Source organism: Mesoplodon mirus (assembly GCF_964341445.2).
Source record: "Mesoplodon mirus genome assembly, chromosome: 2".
Classification (NCBI taxonomy): Eukaryota; Metazoa; Chordata; class Mammalia; order Artiodactyla; family Ziphiidae; genus Mesoplodon; species Mesoplodon mirus.
Genome location: NC_138977.1, coordinates 185318712 through 185333543, shown reverse-complemented (window position 1 = coordinate 185333543; position 14832 = coordinate 185318712). Strand labels below are relative to the sequence as shown.

General features: G+C 40.5%; 1 protein-coding gene and 1 pseudogene across 2 annotated transcripts; one reads left to right on the top strand and one right to left on the bottom strand.

The window, feature by feature from the left end:
- Positions 1-591: 591 nt before the first annotated feature.
- Positions 592-1552, top strand: LOC309796108 (S-adenosylmethionine decarboxylase proenzyme-like; annotated as a pseudogene). Its single transcript has one exon. The product of its transcript is annotated as an S-adenosylmethionine decarboxylase proenzyme-like (transcript).
- Positions 1553-5834: 4282 nt separating this feature from the next.
- LOC309816278 (general transcription factor 3C polypeptide 6-like) lies at positions 5835-7197 on the bottom strand (the record flags this gene model as incomplete). The annotated part of the gene is made up of 1 exon (XM_082643537.1): positions 5835-7197. A coding segment is annotated over one exon (654 nt), but the record flags the coding sequence as incomplete, so codon positions are not given.
- Between the last annotated feature and the right edge of the window lie 7635 nt (positions 7198-14832).

Below are 14832 nucleotides of genomic sequence, written 5' to 3'. Positions count from 1 at the left end.
GTGGCCCTGGCGAGGACTCTGGAGCTCTACAGGACACAGCCCTCAGGCTGTCCCTGGGCCCCCAGCTCACCCGCTGGCCTGAGGCCAGAGGGCCTGGAGGGCCCCAGGGAGAAGGCTGCGACCTGCTTCTCACTGTACTTGCCGCCGCGAGGACCACTGCTGGGCTGACCGTTGGCAGAGCGGGACCTCTAACCACTGCCCTACGGGTCTCGCGCTAATGGTGGCGCACTAACGGTTGCGCTAACGGCTGTGCACCTGCTCCGCCCCTGTTACAGGTTGTTCACTCAGCTAGCTGCTGTCTCTACTCCCTCTGATGGCAAACAGGGGACTCTGAGACACTGAACTGTATCTGCCTCTGTTTCCAGCAAACTCGTGATCAACTTTCGTCTCTCTCCGCGTTCCCCCCCCCAAAAAAGGCCAGGTAAATTTTATTAATGCTTTCCTTAAAAAAGAGTCAATATAAAATTAAAGCAGAAAAGGAGACTGAACTTTGGTAACACAGTTGCAGTAATTGGTGGCACTGGCAGCAATGGGAGAAGAGACTTAATATTGATTTTCTGTGGTTGTTAATTTTTTGCTAAGCTCCTGGTGATGGAAGCTGCACATTTTTTTTCAAAGGAAGCAAGAAGCCGCTGGACTTCTAGTTCTCCTGGCAGCAACCTGTCACAAACCAAGGATCTGGGGAATCTTCAAACCACCCCATGATCCCAGTGGGACATACTTTTGAAGGATGTTTAGTGGTCAGTCATGAGTGTGGCAAAAACTGACAAGCCCGAAGCTTATGTGTTCAGTGAGAATAACATTTTTGTCTCCAAGAGATGTTTCATTTTGAAGATGTGTGGTAACACCTTCTGCTGAAAGCACTGGTTCCCCTGTTGAAGCTTGCTAGGAATTACAACGGTTTCGATTCAATTCAAAGCTTCTTTTATTCTCCTAAGAATTTCATGAAGCTTTCTCACCAAGGGAACCCACACGGGAATTTCCAGGAAGAAATAGTTTCTTAATATAATTTTTCCCAATGGAACAGCATATTGTATAGGATGGATGAACTCTGACTGTTCATAGTGGTATACTCTGGATTTTTCAGAGAGCTGGGTAATCAGTCAGCTAGATCAAACCCAGGAAATACTGATGAGTGAGCTTGACCCAGAAGTTATGGACTAATTTTATGTGAAAGATGGTGTTACTGCAAAGATGTCATTAATGAGAGTAGAACTCGTGCTAGGTTCTGTCACTGATGTCACACAGTTCAATCCTTGTGGGTATTCAGTGAGTGGAATGAAATCATAGGGGACTTACTGGGCTATTCACGCCACTCCAGAACCAGAATTTTCTCATGGTAGCTTTGAAACAAGCTTCATATGAACTCTTATAATGACCTGATTAGGAAAGTTGTGGGTTTTTATGCCAGGAAAATTTTTGATTACCCTGTTTGTCAACAGTGCTTTCTTTGCCCCACAGGATTGAAAGTTTTAAATGCCTTGGTTACCACAGGAGTGCTATGTTCAGTGATTACAATTTTGTTTTTACCAGTTTTGCTAAGAAACAATAATAACAGCAGAATTAAGAAAAATGAAGTAAAAATGCAAAAAGAAAACATATAGAAGAAGGTGATGGCTGCTTTCTATATACTGATACTGAGGTCCATGCTTTCTACAACCACTACCTTGTAGTTGCAGGAAGCCCTAGATGTGATGACAGCATAATCATTTTGGATTGTATGCATTATTATACCAAGGAGTTAGATATCTTGCATGAATGCTCTCTTGTGTGTTTAGGTATTCTATACCACTCTTGCTGTGAAACTGAAGTGCGTATAGAAAAACCCTTTACTATATGAAACTTTATAACACTTGTGAAAACAATTCAGTTTGGTTTATGCACAGCGTAATATTTCTCCAGGTATCAACCAAAATTTCCCATAGACAAAGGTTTTGTCCTCATTAGGTGTTGGCCTCAGCCTAACCATCTGGGATTGTTCTATTAAATTGCGGTCAGAATTTGTACATTCTAGTTACTGTTACTTTCTAGAATGTATTCTCTGCTAATGTTATTGAAACCAATTTCTACTTCATACAGATGTTTTTCGTATACTAATTAGTTTTTCTTCCACAAATCAAGTCCTCCTAAGAAAATGATTGCAGTTACTCATTTTTTGTATTTTACTATTTTAATATTATTGCTCCTTACATTCCTAGTCCTTTAATTGATTTTTTTCTTACCTGGGTGTCTCCCCTGCACCCCTCAAATAAAGCAATACACTGTTACACTGTGGATTTATACTAATCTTTTTTTTTTAGATGTTGGGGGTAGGAGTTTATTAATTTATTTATTTATTTTTGCTGTGTTGGGTCTTCGTTTCTGTGCGAGGGCTTTCTCTAGTTGTGGCAAGCGGGGGCCACTCTTCATCGCAGTGCACGGGCCTCTCACTATCGCAGCCTCTCTTGTTGTGGAGCACAGGCTCCAGACGCGCAGGCTCAGTAGTCGTGGCTCACGGGCCTAGTTGCTCCGCGGCATATGGGATCCTCCCAGACCAGGGCTCAAACCCGTGTCCCCTGCATTAGCAGGCAGATTCTCAGCCACTGCGCCACCAGGGAAGCCCGATTTATACTAATCTTATACCCCATAGGGGAAGCTGGAGTAGATCTTGGGCTTAATATTCATTTAAGGTTAAGAGAATTTGGCTTCCTTGTAAGTGGCATGGGCTCTTTTGGAAGATAGTGACAAAATAAACTTCATTCATTGATTATCAAGGATGACCCATAGAGTGTTGTAGATTGTGATGTAGGTGTACTAACATGGCTGTACAGAAACCATTTGCCATCCTGTGCTTCCCAGTAAATGAGGTTAGCTTCTCGTGAGCACTGTGCCTTTACTAACGTGTGAAGTAGTGGTATGCAAGGATTTTTTTTTTTTTATCACCGAGTTTATTAGCAGGGAGATTTAGCATAAAGGTTGTACTAGATTCAGTAAGTCAAGACGGCTTGGATCATTCACTTTAAGTTTTACATTAGCAGCCATTTCCATGAATTTCCAGTGACAGTTTCTTGTAAACTTTGTTTTAAAGCAGAATCAATGTCTTTTTCACCTTGTGACTTAAAATCCTGTGATTTTGTGATGCATATGATAGTGTTCTGATTTCATCTGTGTCTCTCAATGTGATGTTCCCTTCACCATGGCGTCATAGGATCAAGGGAATGACTGCTAGAATGAGAGCTGTCCAGGTTATTCAGATATATACACAGGGAAGCAGAGTGCTCTTCATAAAACATAACATACAGAATTCCGATAGTCATTTAGAAATGCCTGGAAATATAGGCTTTCAAGGGTTAGCATCTTTTAGCTATGTTTGCAGATATTGTGGCATTTGAGCAGCCAAGAGAACAGCAAAGTTGACTAAATTTTGTATTTCTTCTTGTCCTCAAAATGTTTTTTTGATTCTTTTTGGGTTGATGCAGTGATGTTTTGTTCCTTCTGTATTTATAAATGAACCACACTTCTTTAGTGTTTCTAAACAAAAAATCTACTTTGCTTGAAATCAAGTGGCTGGAATACTGTTTTGACTTAAGCATGCTGTTGATTGAAAGTTTCACTTAAGAAGCTTTCAGTCGATGTGATCAGCTTGATTCTGTAGTTAGCACAGAAGTTAACCTAATTAACTTCTGTAGTTAGCTAACCTAATGTTTCAGTGTCCTATTTTGAGGACCAATGTTCAGAGTGAATTTTGTTCTTGAACAAAATCCTAGTAGATATCCTAGTAGATATGACAACATTTGTTGGCTCAAAGTCTGATTTTTTCCTAACAAGTTCAGGAATTCTATCTAATGTTGAAAAACTGCACACATTGGTATGCAGCAAAGCCTAGAAAAGTGAAAACTGTAGATTGAATAGCAATATAAATTAATCATAGTATTATTGAAGAGGGAATTTTTGGTACTATAATTTCTCCCCTCATGGTGTTGGATTTAAATCAGTTGAAATATATTTCTGTACCACAATTTAAGTGTCAGTTAAAGTTTGCTCAATTAAAAAAATACTCACGAGCTTGTTTTCTCTACAGTGGGCAGAGCATCTTATCTCTGAGTTGTGCCCAGTGTGGGACGCTCGTGGAGTCCTGCACATCCATTGCTGCCGGTTACTTATTAGCTCTGAACAGTTTCCCGCCTAGCTTCTGAGATAGCGCTTATTCTGTTAGAGGAAGAAATGGTCTGATGTGAGAGACACTGGTGGTAGCAGAGCTTAGGGAAGTGTGTGGTAGAAATCCAGAAGGTGGGCATGGTCTTTAGGACCCAGGCCCTGGAGAGTAGGCAGTGGAATCCTCAAGACATAGGATGCAGAGGTGCTAAAAGCGAACCTCACTTCATTGATTTCATGTTTGTACCTGTCCTGTGAGCAAGATCCCAGGCTGAGCATTGTGAGAAGTACCTGCCTTCAAGGACTCACCTCTCCTGCAGGGCCGCTGAAGTGGGACTTATGCCAAATTTGCATTTGCAACAGAGAAATGTCCCATGTACCTGTGAATAGCATTGGCTGTCAGTTACCTTTGGAAAGGGTCTGTCCCAGAGGAGGCTTACCTTTCCTTTGTGAAAGGAATTCAGAAGCAGAGGGACAAGCAACACCCCAAGTGTTCTCCTCAAGCCCCATGGCTGCTGACACCCGGGCGACAAGGGTGGATTGCCTCTGGAGCTCACAGGTGGGCCAGCAGCTGCACTGACAGGGCTGATGGGAGTCAGGCCCTGGACCACAGGCCTGTGAAGTGCAACCCCAGGAGTGGGGTTGGAATTCTAGTCTTCTGAGCATCCTCTGCCTGGACTAGAGAAAATCCTTGTAAAATAGACCATAGGCAGATGATCTCAATAAAGTCTGTAAAATGATGAGTCTTTTTTATATGCTTTAGCCTGGCCTCCTTGTCATTTTGTATCATGCAAACAGGAACTTTATTGTATACAGGCATACATCTTTTACAGCACTTCACTTTATTGTGCTTTGCAGATATTATTTTTTTTTAACAAATGAAATTTTGTGGAAACCCTGCATTAAGCAGGCCTATGAGCGCTGTTTTTTCCAACAGCATTTTCTCACTTCATGTCTCTGTGTCACATTTTGGTAATTCTTGCAATATTTCAAATGTTTTCATTATTATTATATTTGTTTTGGTGATCAGTGATCTTTTTTTTTTCAGGAAGAATTTTATTATTGTAATTTGAAGTAGAGGGTCACTCTTTTTTTTTTTTTTTTTTTTTTTTTTTTTTTTTTATGATTTGGAAATGCTTTTAATCAGGGTAAGTTGTTTTCCAAATAAACAGTAAAAATTTACAAAACCTACTGAAGGAAAAAATTCCTCATCCTAAAACATTAGTTCTCTAATCTGTCACAACAAAGTTACACCTCCAACAGTTGTGAGACATAATTAACGTGAGGAGTGTTTTAACTTATTAGTACCAGGTTAAACCATATAAAATTGCAGAGTTTTATAGTCAGAAACAAATATTGGTAGTTTCATATAGTTCAACCTGTATCAAAGTTTGTGACTAATTTACTTAAAAAATACAAGTTAGGGTAGATCTAGGTTATCACCATAATATTGTAGAATGTTACAGCTGAATTCCAATCATCTTTCTTCAGTGGGAAAGAAGTGAAATTACAGCTGGAATATTAGAACTGTACCTTCACCCTTAGCACTTCTGAATTCTTTTTCTGTTCTTAGGAGTAATACTGACTTTGGTAGACTGGAAAATGGCCCCCCAAATATTTTCATGCCATAATTCTCAGTTTTATGCCTGTTTAAATTACATGGCAAAAGGGACTTTGCAGATGGAATTAAGGTTATAGACCTTAAAGTAGGGAAATTACTCAGATGTGCCCAGTGTAATCAAATGGACCTTTAAAAGAAGGCAGAAGGGTCCATCATCAATAGGATTATGGAAGAAGCAGGAGAGATTCAAAGACTGAGAGGGACTTGACCATTGCTGGCTTTGAAGAGAAGGGGACCATGAGTGAAGGAATGCAGGCAGCCTCTAGAAGCTGGGAATGGCTCTCAGCCAACAGCAAGGAAATGGGACCGTGATCCTTCAGCTGCAAAGAACTGAATTCTGCCAACAACTGAATGAACAAGGAAATGGAGTCCCTCACGCCACATCCAGAAGAGAATGAAGCTCTGCAAATACCTTGATTTTAGCCCAGGTGAGACCCATGTCAGATGGCTGACCTACAAAACTAAAAGACAATACACTTGTGTAGCTTAATACACTTTAGCCACTAAGTCTGTGGTAATTTGTGACGGCTGCAATAGAAACTCACAGTTACCTTAGTAAAACCCCCATTTTAAAGGACTCATCACAGAAGGGTCCCTACAGTCATTGAAACCATATTTTTAAAAACTCGTATCTGGTCCTTAATGATTCTAGTCTATTAAACTATATTATAATTGGAAATGTGTATATAGTCAACAAAAATAATAAAATTGTGAACTGAAAACTACAAAGCCTGTTATTTTATATAAAAACTCTAAAAAGTTCACGACTAGTTTTTGTGAGAAACATTTCATCGAGGAGTGATTTCTAAGGCAGTTTCTTGAGTTTCCATAAAAACAGAGCCTTCTGTCTCAGAAGAAGGGATATCAATAAGAGGACCAGAATCCTCTATATCCAAGTTTGGTGGTTTCTCCTGTTCATAACTCAGGTTTGAATTATCTTTCATTTGAATCTCTTGCTCTTCCAACTCCAAAGATTTATCTGGGTCTGGAGCTACAACTTCATCCTCTTCATGATCATGCAGAAAACTACAAATCATGTTGGGTCTACAGGAGAAATCATTTTCCTTGATTTGCAGCCATTCCACACCACCTATGTTTTCTTCTCCTTCCTTCTTTTCTGTCAGAAGAGTTCTTGTCATGCTGAGCTTCTTCATTGTGTGGCATTTATATTTTAGCACTGTTTTATTATTGCCTTCTGCATCCACATGTTCAACATTTTCTTCAAAGATAACACAGGTCCCAAGAGTGTCTTCATACTCTCCAGCAAAGACATAGCTGTCCACTTGCAGAATGGGCTTCTCAGTATCAATTCCCAAAATCTTGCATTTATTTTCACATTTCGAGAGAAAGTCTGAGTCAATAATTCCTGATAATTCCACCAGAACCAACTGCTCTGCCTCCTCCTCCTCCTCCTCCTCCTCCTCGTCCCAGTACCCCGAGGGTCACTCTTTATAAATTGTTATTGTAGTTTCAGGTAGCACTTACTAATGGTAATACTTTTTTTTTTTACATCTTTATTGGAGTATAATTGCTTTACAATGGTGTGTTAGTTTCTGCTTTATAACAAAGTGAATCAGTTATACATGTACATATGTTCCCATATCTCTTCCCTCTTGTGTCTCCCTCCCACCCTCCCTATCCCACCCCTCGAGGTGGTCACAAAGCACCGAGCTGATCTCCCTGTGCTGTGTGGCTGCTTCCCACTAGCTATCTATTTTACGTTTGGTAGTGTATATATGTCCATGCCACTGTTACCATTGCAATTGTTTTGGAACTCCACGAACCACACCCATATAAGACAGTGAACTTAATCGATAAATGTTGTGTGTGTTCTGACTGCTCTACTGACAGTCGTTCCCCCATCCCTCTCCCTTTCCTCTGGCCTTCCTATTCCCTGAGACACAACGATCTTGATATTAGGCCAATTAACAACCCCACAATGTCCTCTAAGTGTTCCAGTGAAAGGAAGAGTCTCACGTCTCTCACTTTAAATCAAAAGCTAGAACTGATTAAGTTTAGTGAGGCAAGCGTGTCCAAAGTCAAGATAGATCTAAAACTAGGCCTCTTGTGACAAACAGCCAGCCAAGTTGTGAATGCAAAGGAAAAGTTCTTGAAGGAAATTAAAAGCGCTGCTCCAATGAACACATGAATGATAAGAAAGTGAAACAGCCTTATTGCTGATATGGAGAAAGTTTTAGTGCTCTGGATAAGAGATCAAACCAGCCACAACTTTCCCTTAAGCCAAAGCCTAATTCAGAGCAAGGCCCTAACTCTTTCTCTCTCTTTTTTTCTACACTTGCGGGCTTTCAGGGGAATCAGTGGGAGGGAGGGAGTGTGTACAGAGCCTGCTCAATCCCCTGCTGCTGGCTTTATGCGCCCGCAGCACCACCCTTGCTGACAACACCCTGGCTCGCCCCTCAAGGAGCCCGGGGAGGCCACAGCACCAGGGCCCAGGAGGAGGGCATGGCTCCTGCCTACCTTTCCTGCATAACCCACTTGCCCACTGCCCCCCACATTCACAGGGGAGCTTCACTGTAATTGAGGGCTGCCTTGGTTTTCTCATCACTTTCTTTTTCATCTTCCTCAGTCCTAATTGTCTTTAATTCCATGAAGGCCTAGAGAGGTGAGGAAGCTGCAGAAGAAAAGTCTGAATCTAGCAGAGGCTGGTTCATGAGGTTTAAGGAAGGAAGCCATCTCCATAACATCCAAGTGCAAGGGGAAGCAGCAAGTGCTGATGTAGAAGCTGCAGCAAGTTATCCAGAAGATCTAGCTGAGATAATTAATGAAGGTGGCTACACTAAACAACAGATTTTCAATGTAGACAGAATAGCCTTCTATTGGAAGAAGGTGCCATCCAGGACTTTCGTAGTTGGAGAGGAGAAGTCCATACCTGGTTTCAGAGCTTCAAAGGACAGGCTGACTCCCTTGTTAGGGGCTAATGCAGCTGGTGACTTTAATTTGAAGCCAGTGCTTCTTTACCAATCTGAAAATCCTAGGGCCTTTAAGAATTATGCCCAATCTACTCTGCCTGTGCTCTATAAATGGGACAACAAACCTGGATGACAGCACATCTTTTTTTAAAAAATAAATTTATTTATTTATTTTTGGCCACGTTGGGGGTCTTCATTGCTGCGCGCAGGCTTTCTCTAGTTGCGGTGAGCCAGGGCTATTCTTCGTTAGGGTGTGTGGGCTTCTCCTTGCGGTGGCTTCTCTTGTTGTCAAGAATGGGCTCTAGGCATGGGCTTCAGTAGTTGTGGCTCATGTGGCTCATGTGGCTCTAGAGTGCAGGCTCAGTAGTTGTGGTGCTTGGGCTTAGTTGCTCTGCAGCACGTGGGATCTTCCCGGACCAGGGCTCGAACCCATGTCCCCTGCATTGGCAGGCAGATTCTCCTGGTGACAGCACATCTTTTGATAACATGGTTTACTAAATGTTTTAAGCCCACTGTTGGTCTCAACAGTGGGCTTAAAAAATTTCTTTCAAAGCATTACTGCTTATTGATAATGCACCTGGTCACCCAAGAGCTCTGATGGCAATGTACAAGATTAATGTTGTTTTCAAGCCTGCTATTGCAACATCCATTATGAAGTGCATGGATCCAGGAGTAATTTTAACTTTCAAGTCTTATTATTTAAGAACTACTGGGCTTCCCTGGTGGCGCAGTGGTTGAGAGTCTGCCTGCCGATGCAGGGGACACGGGTTCGTGCCCCGGTCCAGGAAGATCCCACATGCCGCAGAGCGGCTGGGCCTGTGAGCCATGGCAGCTGAGCCTGCACGTCCAGAGCCTGTGCTCCACAACGGGAGAGGCCACAACAGTGAGAGGCCCGCGTACCGCAAAAACAAAACAAAACAAAACAAAACAAAAACATTTCACAGAGCTATAGCTGCCATATGTAGTGATTCCTCTGATTGATCTGGGCAAAGTCAATTGAAAACCTTCTGGAAAATATTCACCATTCTACATTAAGAACATTTGTGATTTGTATAAAGAGGTCAAAATGTCAACATGAACAGGAGTTTGGAAGAAGTTGATTCCAACCCTCATGGATGACTTTGAAGGGTTCAAGACTTCAGGAGAGGAAGTAATTGCAGAAGTGGTGGAAACAGCAAGAGAACTAGAATTAGAAATGGAACCTGAAGATGCGATTGAAATAGTACAATGTCATGATATAACGGTGACATCTGAGGAGTTGCTTCTTATGGATGGGCAAAGAAAGTGGCTTCCTGAGATGGAATGTACTCCTGGTGAAGAAGCTGTGAAGATTGACAATAAAGAATTTAGAATAGTACATAAACTTAGTTGGTAAAATAGTTTCAGGGTTTTAGAGGATTGACTCCAATTTTGAAAGAATTTCTACTGTGGGTAAATGCTACCAAACAGCACTGCATGCTACAAAGAAATTGTTCATGAAAGGAAGAGTCAGTTAATGTGCAAACTTCATTTTTGTCTAATTTTAATAAATTGCCACAGTCACTCCAACCTTCAGCAACCACCACCCTGATCAGTTAGCATCTATCAACATCTAGGCAAGACCCTCCACCAGCAAAAAGATTGCAAGTTGCTGAAGGTTCAAATGGTCAGCATACCCTACAGTATAGGGTAAACATAACTTTTATATGCACTGAAAAACCAAAAAGTTTGTGTGACTCACTTAATTGTGATATTTGCTTTCTTATGTGGTCTGGAATGGACCCTGCAAAATCTCTGAGGTATCCCTGCATTGATTTTTATTTCTAATCCATAATAGCACCTAGTATAATATTCTGCACGTTAATTCTGAATAATAGATTTATCTACCTTATTTTTTGTGAAACTTGTTGCTCCATAAGAGTATCTGTTTAGGTTTTGAAAAAGACATTAGATTTTTTTCTTTTGTATACTATTTGATATATATTTTGTGTAACATATGTTAGTAATGAAGCCCAACATAAAAATGAACATCAGTGAACTTACCACATAACTTGAGAGGCTGTCTTTGTGTTCTTCCCAGGTCTCATCCCTTCCTGCTTTGAAATCCTGAATTTTGTGCTTAGTATATACCCATAATTGTCTCATATATGTCTGTATCTCCAAACAATATAGTGCCTGGATTCTGCAGATACTGGCTTTGTTTGGGAGAAAGTGGTACAGTGGTTACCAATAATGGTTTTGGAATCAAACTGATTGTGTTGAAATCTCAGATGAACCATTTCCTACCTATGTGGTCTTGAATGCATTATTTACCCTCTCTGAACATCTACAAATGGCAGTAATCCTTCCCACCTCATCTCCCTCCTAAGGTTGCCCTGAGGATTTAATGGAATAAGAAATGTTAAGGACCATGTACATTCCTAGTCCATGATTGACCCTCACAAATGTTACCTCCTTCCTCCTTCTGCCTCTGACTCTCTGGGAACTCCTGTGAAGCACACTCAGCCCTTCACCCTTCACTACTGGCAACCACTCCAAGATACCAGCCTTGAAACAACAGAGAACAAGAAACCTGTGGAATGAACAAGGGCCCCAGGCTGTATTTACGGTCCTTAATCTGTCCACACAGGGAAGACAAATGAGACAGACAGCGGATAGTGGGTGCCATTACCAGATCATTAGTTAGCAACTTGCTTGTCCTTGACAGGAAATCGTTAATCATTTTCAGATGAGTAGAGACCTGAAGGACCTTCTATCTGTCCTCCCTCATTCTGAACCAGTGTGACAGATGCTATTGTCCTCACCAGAGTTTTCCCTCCCACGGTGCCTTATCGAGATAAGTGACCGGGATGCTGCTGCCTTGTGATCTGCTGAATGCAAGAGCCTGAACTCAGAAGAGGTCCAGGGCCAAAGGCTTCCAGGGCTGGAGAGCCATGCCAGGAATCCAAAAAGATAAATTAAGGCTTCTGGAACAAGATGAGAAGATGAATAAACTATTTGCTTTGAGAATGGACACAGTGTTCCAGAAAAATCAACTTTAGCTGCCAAAGTAACCCTTTTAGAGTTCACAAAAGGCCTCATCAGGGCTCCCACATGCGAGCTCATGCTCAGGGGTGGCGTATGAGGCTTCACAGTAATCGAGTGGTGCAAGGTTACTGAGCTCCTAGCACAAAGGAGGAACCAGAGGACCAAAAGGCAATAGTTAGTGTCCAAATGAAAATATTTAGTAAGAGGCTGATTTGCATTTCAAACCAACATCTGACTGATTCCAAAACTCAGGCCTCCTCTATGACACCATCTTGTGTTCCTCAGCAGGGTGACAGGTCGCTATGAACAGGACAGTCTCTGGCCAGTAGTGTCTTAACCACTGATTGCCTGCTGCCTTTAAACACCCACAGGTTCTTTGTGCTGAACAGATGTTGCATGACACATCTTTGGCCTTTTTGCATGTATCTAATCTTAGAGGCCCACTGTCTCTTGTTGAAATGATTTCAGATTGGCTAAGGTTTAAAGGCAATGACAAATTCATTGTTAGAAGTGAGAGGGAAGTCCACATTTTCCCCTGTGCTGATAAGGCAGAGAGACTGTCTCAACCAATTCATCAAGATAGGAGACTTTCAGGAAAAGGACATGGCTGAAAGTTCTAATAGCAGAAGGAAGGAGGCTTAGCAAAAAGAAGCAGGGGAAGGTGTCTACGTGGAATCTCCCATCTAAGTTGATAGGTAAAGGCCATGAGATACCAAGGAAATGAACAGAAAACATTGTTTTGAGTTCTCAGGTCTTGGCAGGAGAAGAGAAGACTTCACAACCTGGAGCTGGGTAGTCAGGAGATTGGGTTTCTGTACCTCCAAGAGCAACCTGTGCAAACTGCAGTGCCTGGCCCAAGTTGTGGGGAGGCAGCATGGTGACTGAGGCTACAGTTGAGTTGTTTCCCCAACAAGAGACCTAGGGTTGGATGCTACTATTGGTTTTGCCAATCCATTGTGCTTAAGGTGAGGGGCACATGAACAATATTTAGGAAACATCTTAAATAGCCTTAGATTTAAAACTCAAATTATTGTCACAAAATCTTATGTGATTCTTATTCTCTGATAGAATTAAGAACAAATTTATTGGTATCTGTATCTAGAGAGTATTGGTATCTAGAGAGTAGATATTCAGATTAGGGAAACTGAGGTTAAGCCCTAAGCTACAATTTTTTTCTTGTTTCACTTGTATCTCATCCCTTCCAGCCCTGCTTTAACTGCCCCCTCCCAATGAATTATTTAAAAGAAAACCCAGATATTATATTATTTCATTAATAAATGCTTAACTATATATTTCTAAGAGAAATGGGTTATTTTTAAAAACATAACAATTTTACCATTATCACACTAGAAATATGAAAAATAATTCCTTAATATCATCTAATATCCAGTCATTGCTAAAATTTCCCTGATTCTTCTTGTACTAACTAAAACACTGCACTATCTATATCTATATCTATATCTATATATCAACAAAAAGTTCTCCCTCCTTCTTTTTTCTCTTTGTTATTTATTTGTTGAAGAAACTGGGTCATTTGTCCTGTAGAATTTTCCACATTCTGCATTTGCAGACTTCACTCTGTTGTGCTTTTCCTCTACCTTGTTTTGTATAAATTAATAATTAGATCTAGAGGCTTGATTAGATTTGGATTTTTTGTAAGACTATTTCCCAGTTGGTGTGGTATCTTTCCTATTGCATCTCATTAGGAGCACTGGAAGGCTGGCACCTTTTTTTTTCCCTTTCAGGATGTGAAGATTCATCAGTGGACTCAGGTGATATCAGCCTGATCCATCCAATAAGAAATTTCTCATCAACCTTGCACCTAGTGGATTTGGCAGCTATTGATGACTATTTCCAGGTTCATTATTTTATTAAGGGTGCAAAATGGGGATACTCTACAACAGTAATTTCTCTCTACATTTATTAGCTGTGATTATTCTATAAATAAGAACTTTTGGTCATCAATTGGTTGGTTTCCCTGAAAGATAGTTTATACAGGAAAGTCCAGATACATTCTTTCCAGTTATTTACCAGTTTTCAGAAAATTCTTTGGTGTTCTAGCAATCTCCAATGTGTCCAGTGCAGTCTTTTTTTTTTTAATCATTATTGATTCACGGATTTTAGCTTCTTTGATACAGTTCAACTCATTGTAGGCATTGTTCTTTTTGATGCTTAAATTGTCCCATCCTTGGCCAAAGAGAATTCTTTCAAATTGGCTGCTAGGTCCTTTTGACATTTCCTTTGTAGTCTTGGTTAGCTTCCTTGCTTTCTGGTATGATATGATAGTCTAGAATCATCTCAAACATTTTCTGCAGAGACCTGAATACTAAGGTCTGCATGCTAGGGGTTATTATTGCTACTTGGTTTTCACTGCCTCTAGTGAAATTTTTTCAGTGGAAATATATTTTTTCACTGAGTTCAAAAATACATATTTCTTTTTACTTGAATAAGAAAAATACACAATGACCATATGTGCATGGGTTTATTTCTGGGCTTTCTATTCTGTTCCATTGATCTATATGTCTGTTCTTGTGCCAATACCATATTGTTTTGGTTACTGTAGCTTTGTAGTATAGTCTGAAGTCAGGGAGTGTGATACCTACAGCTTTATTCTTTTTTCTCAAGATTATGTTGATTATTTGAGTTCTTTTGTGATTCCATATAAATTTTAGGAGTATTTGTTCTAGTTCTATGAAAAATGTCATGGGGATTTTGATAAGGATTGAATTATATCTGTAGATTGCTTTGGGTAGTATGAACATTTTAACAATATTTATTCTTCCAATCAATAAACACGTGATGTTTTTCCATTTCTTTGTATCGTCTTCAGTTTTCCTCATCAGTGTCTTATAGTTTTCAGAGTATAGGTCTTTGACCTACCTGGTTAGTTTTTTTCTAGGTATTTTATTCTCTTTGAAACTATTTTAAACAAGATTGTTTTCTCGCTTTTTTTCTGATAGTTCATTATTAGTGTATAGGAAAGCAACAGATTCCTGTATATTAATCGTGTATCCTGCAACTCTACTGAATTCATTAATTATTTCTAATAGTTTTTTGGTGAAGACTTTAGGGTTTTCTACATATGCTGTCATCCGCAAATAGTGGCAGCTTACTTTTTCCTTTCCAATTTGGATGCCTTTT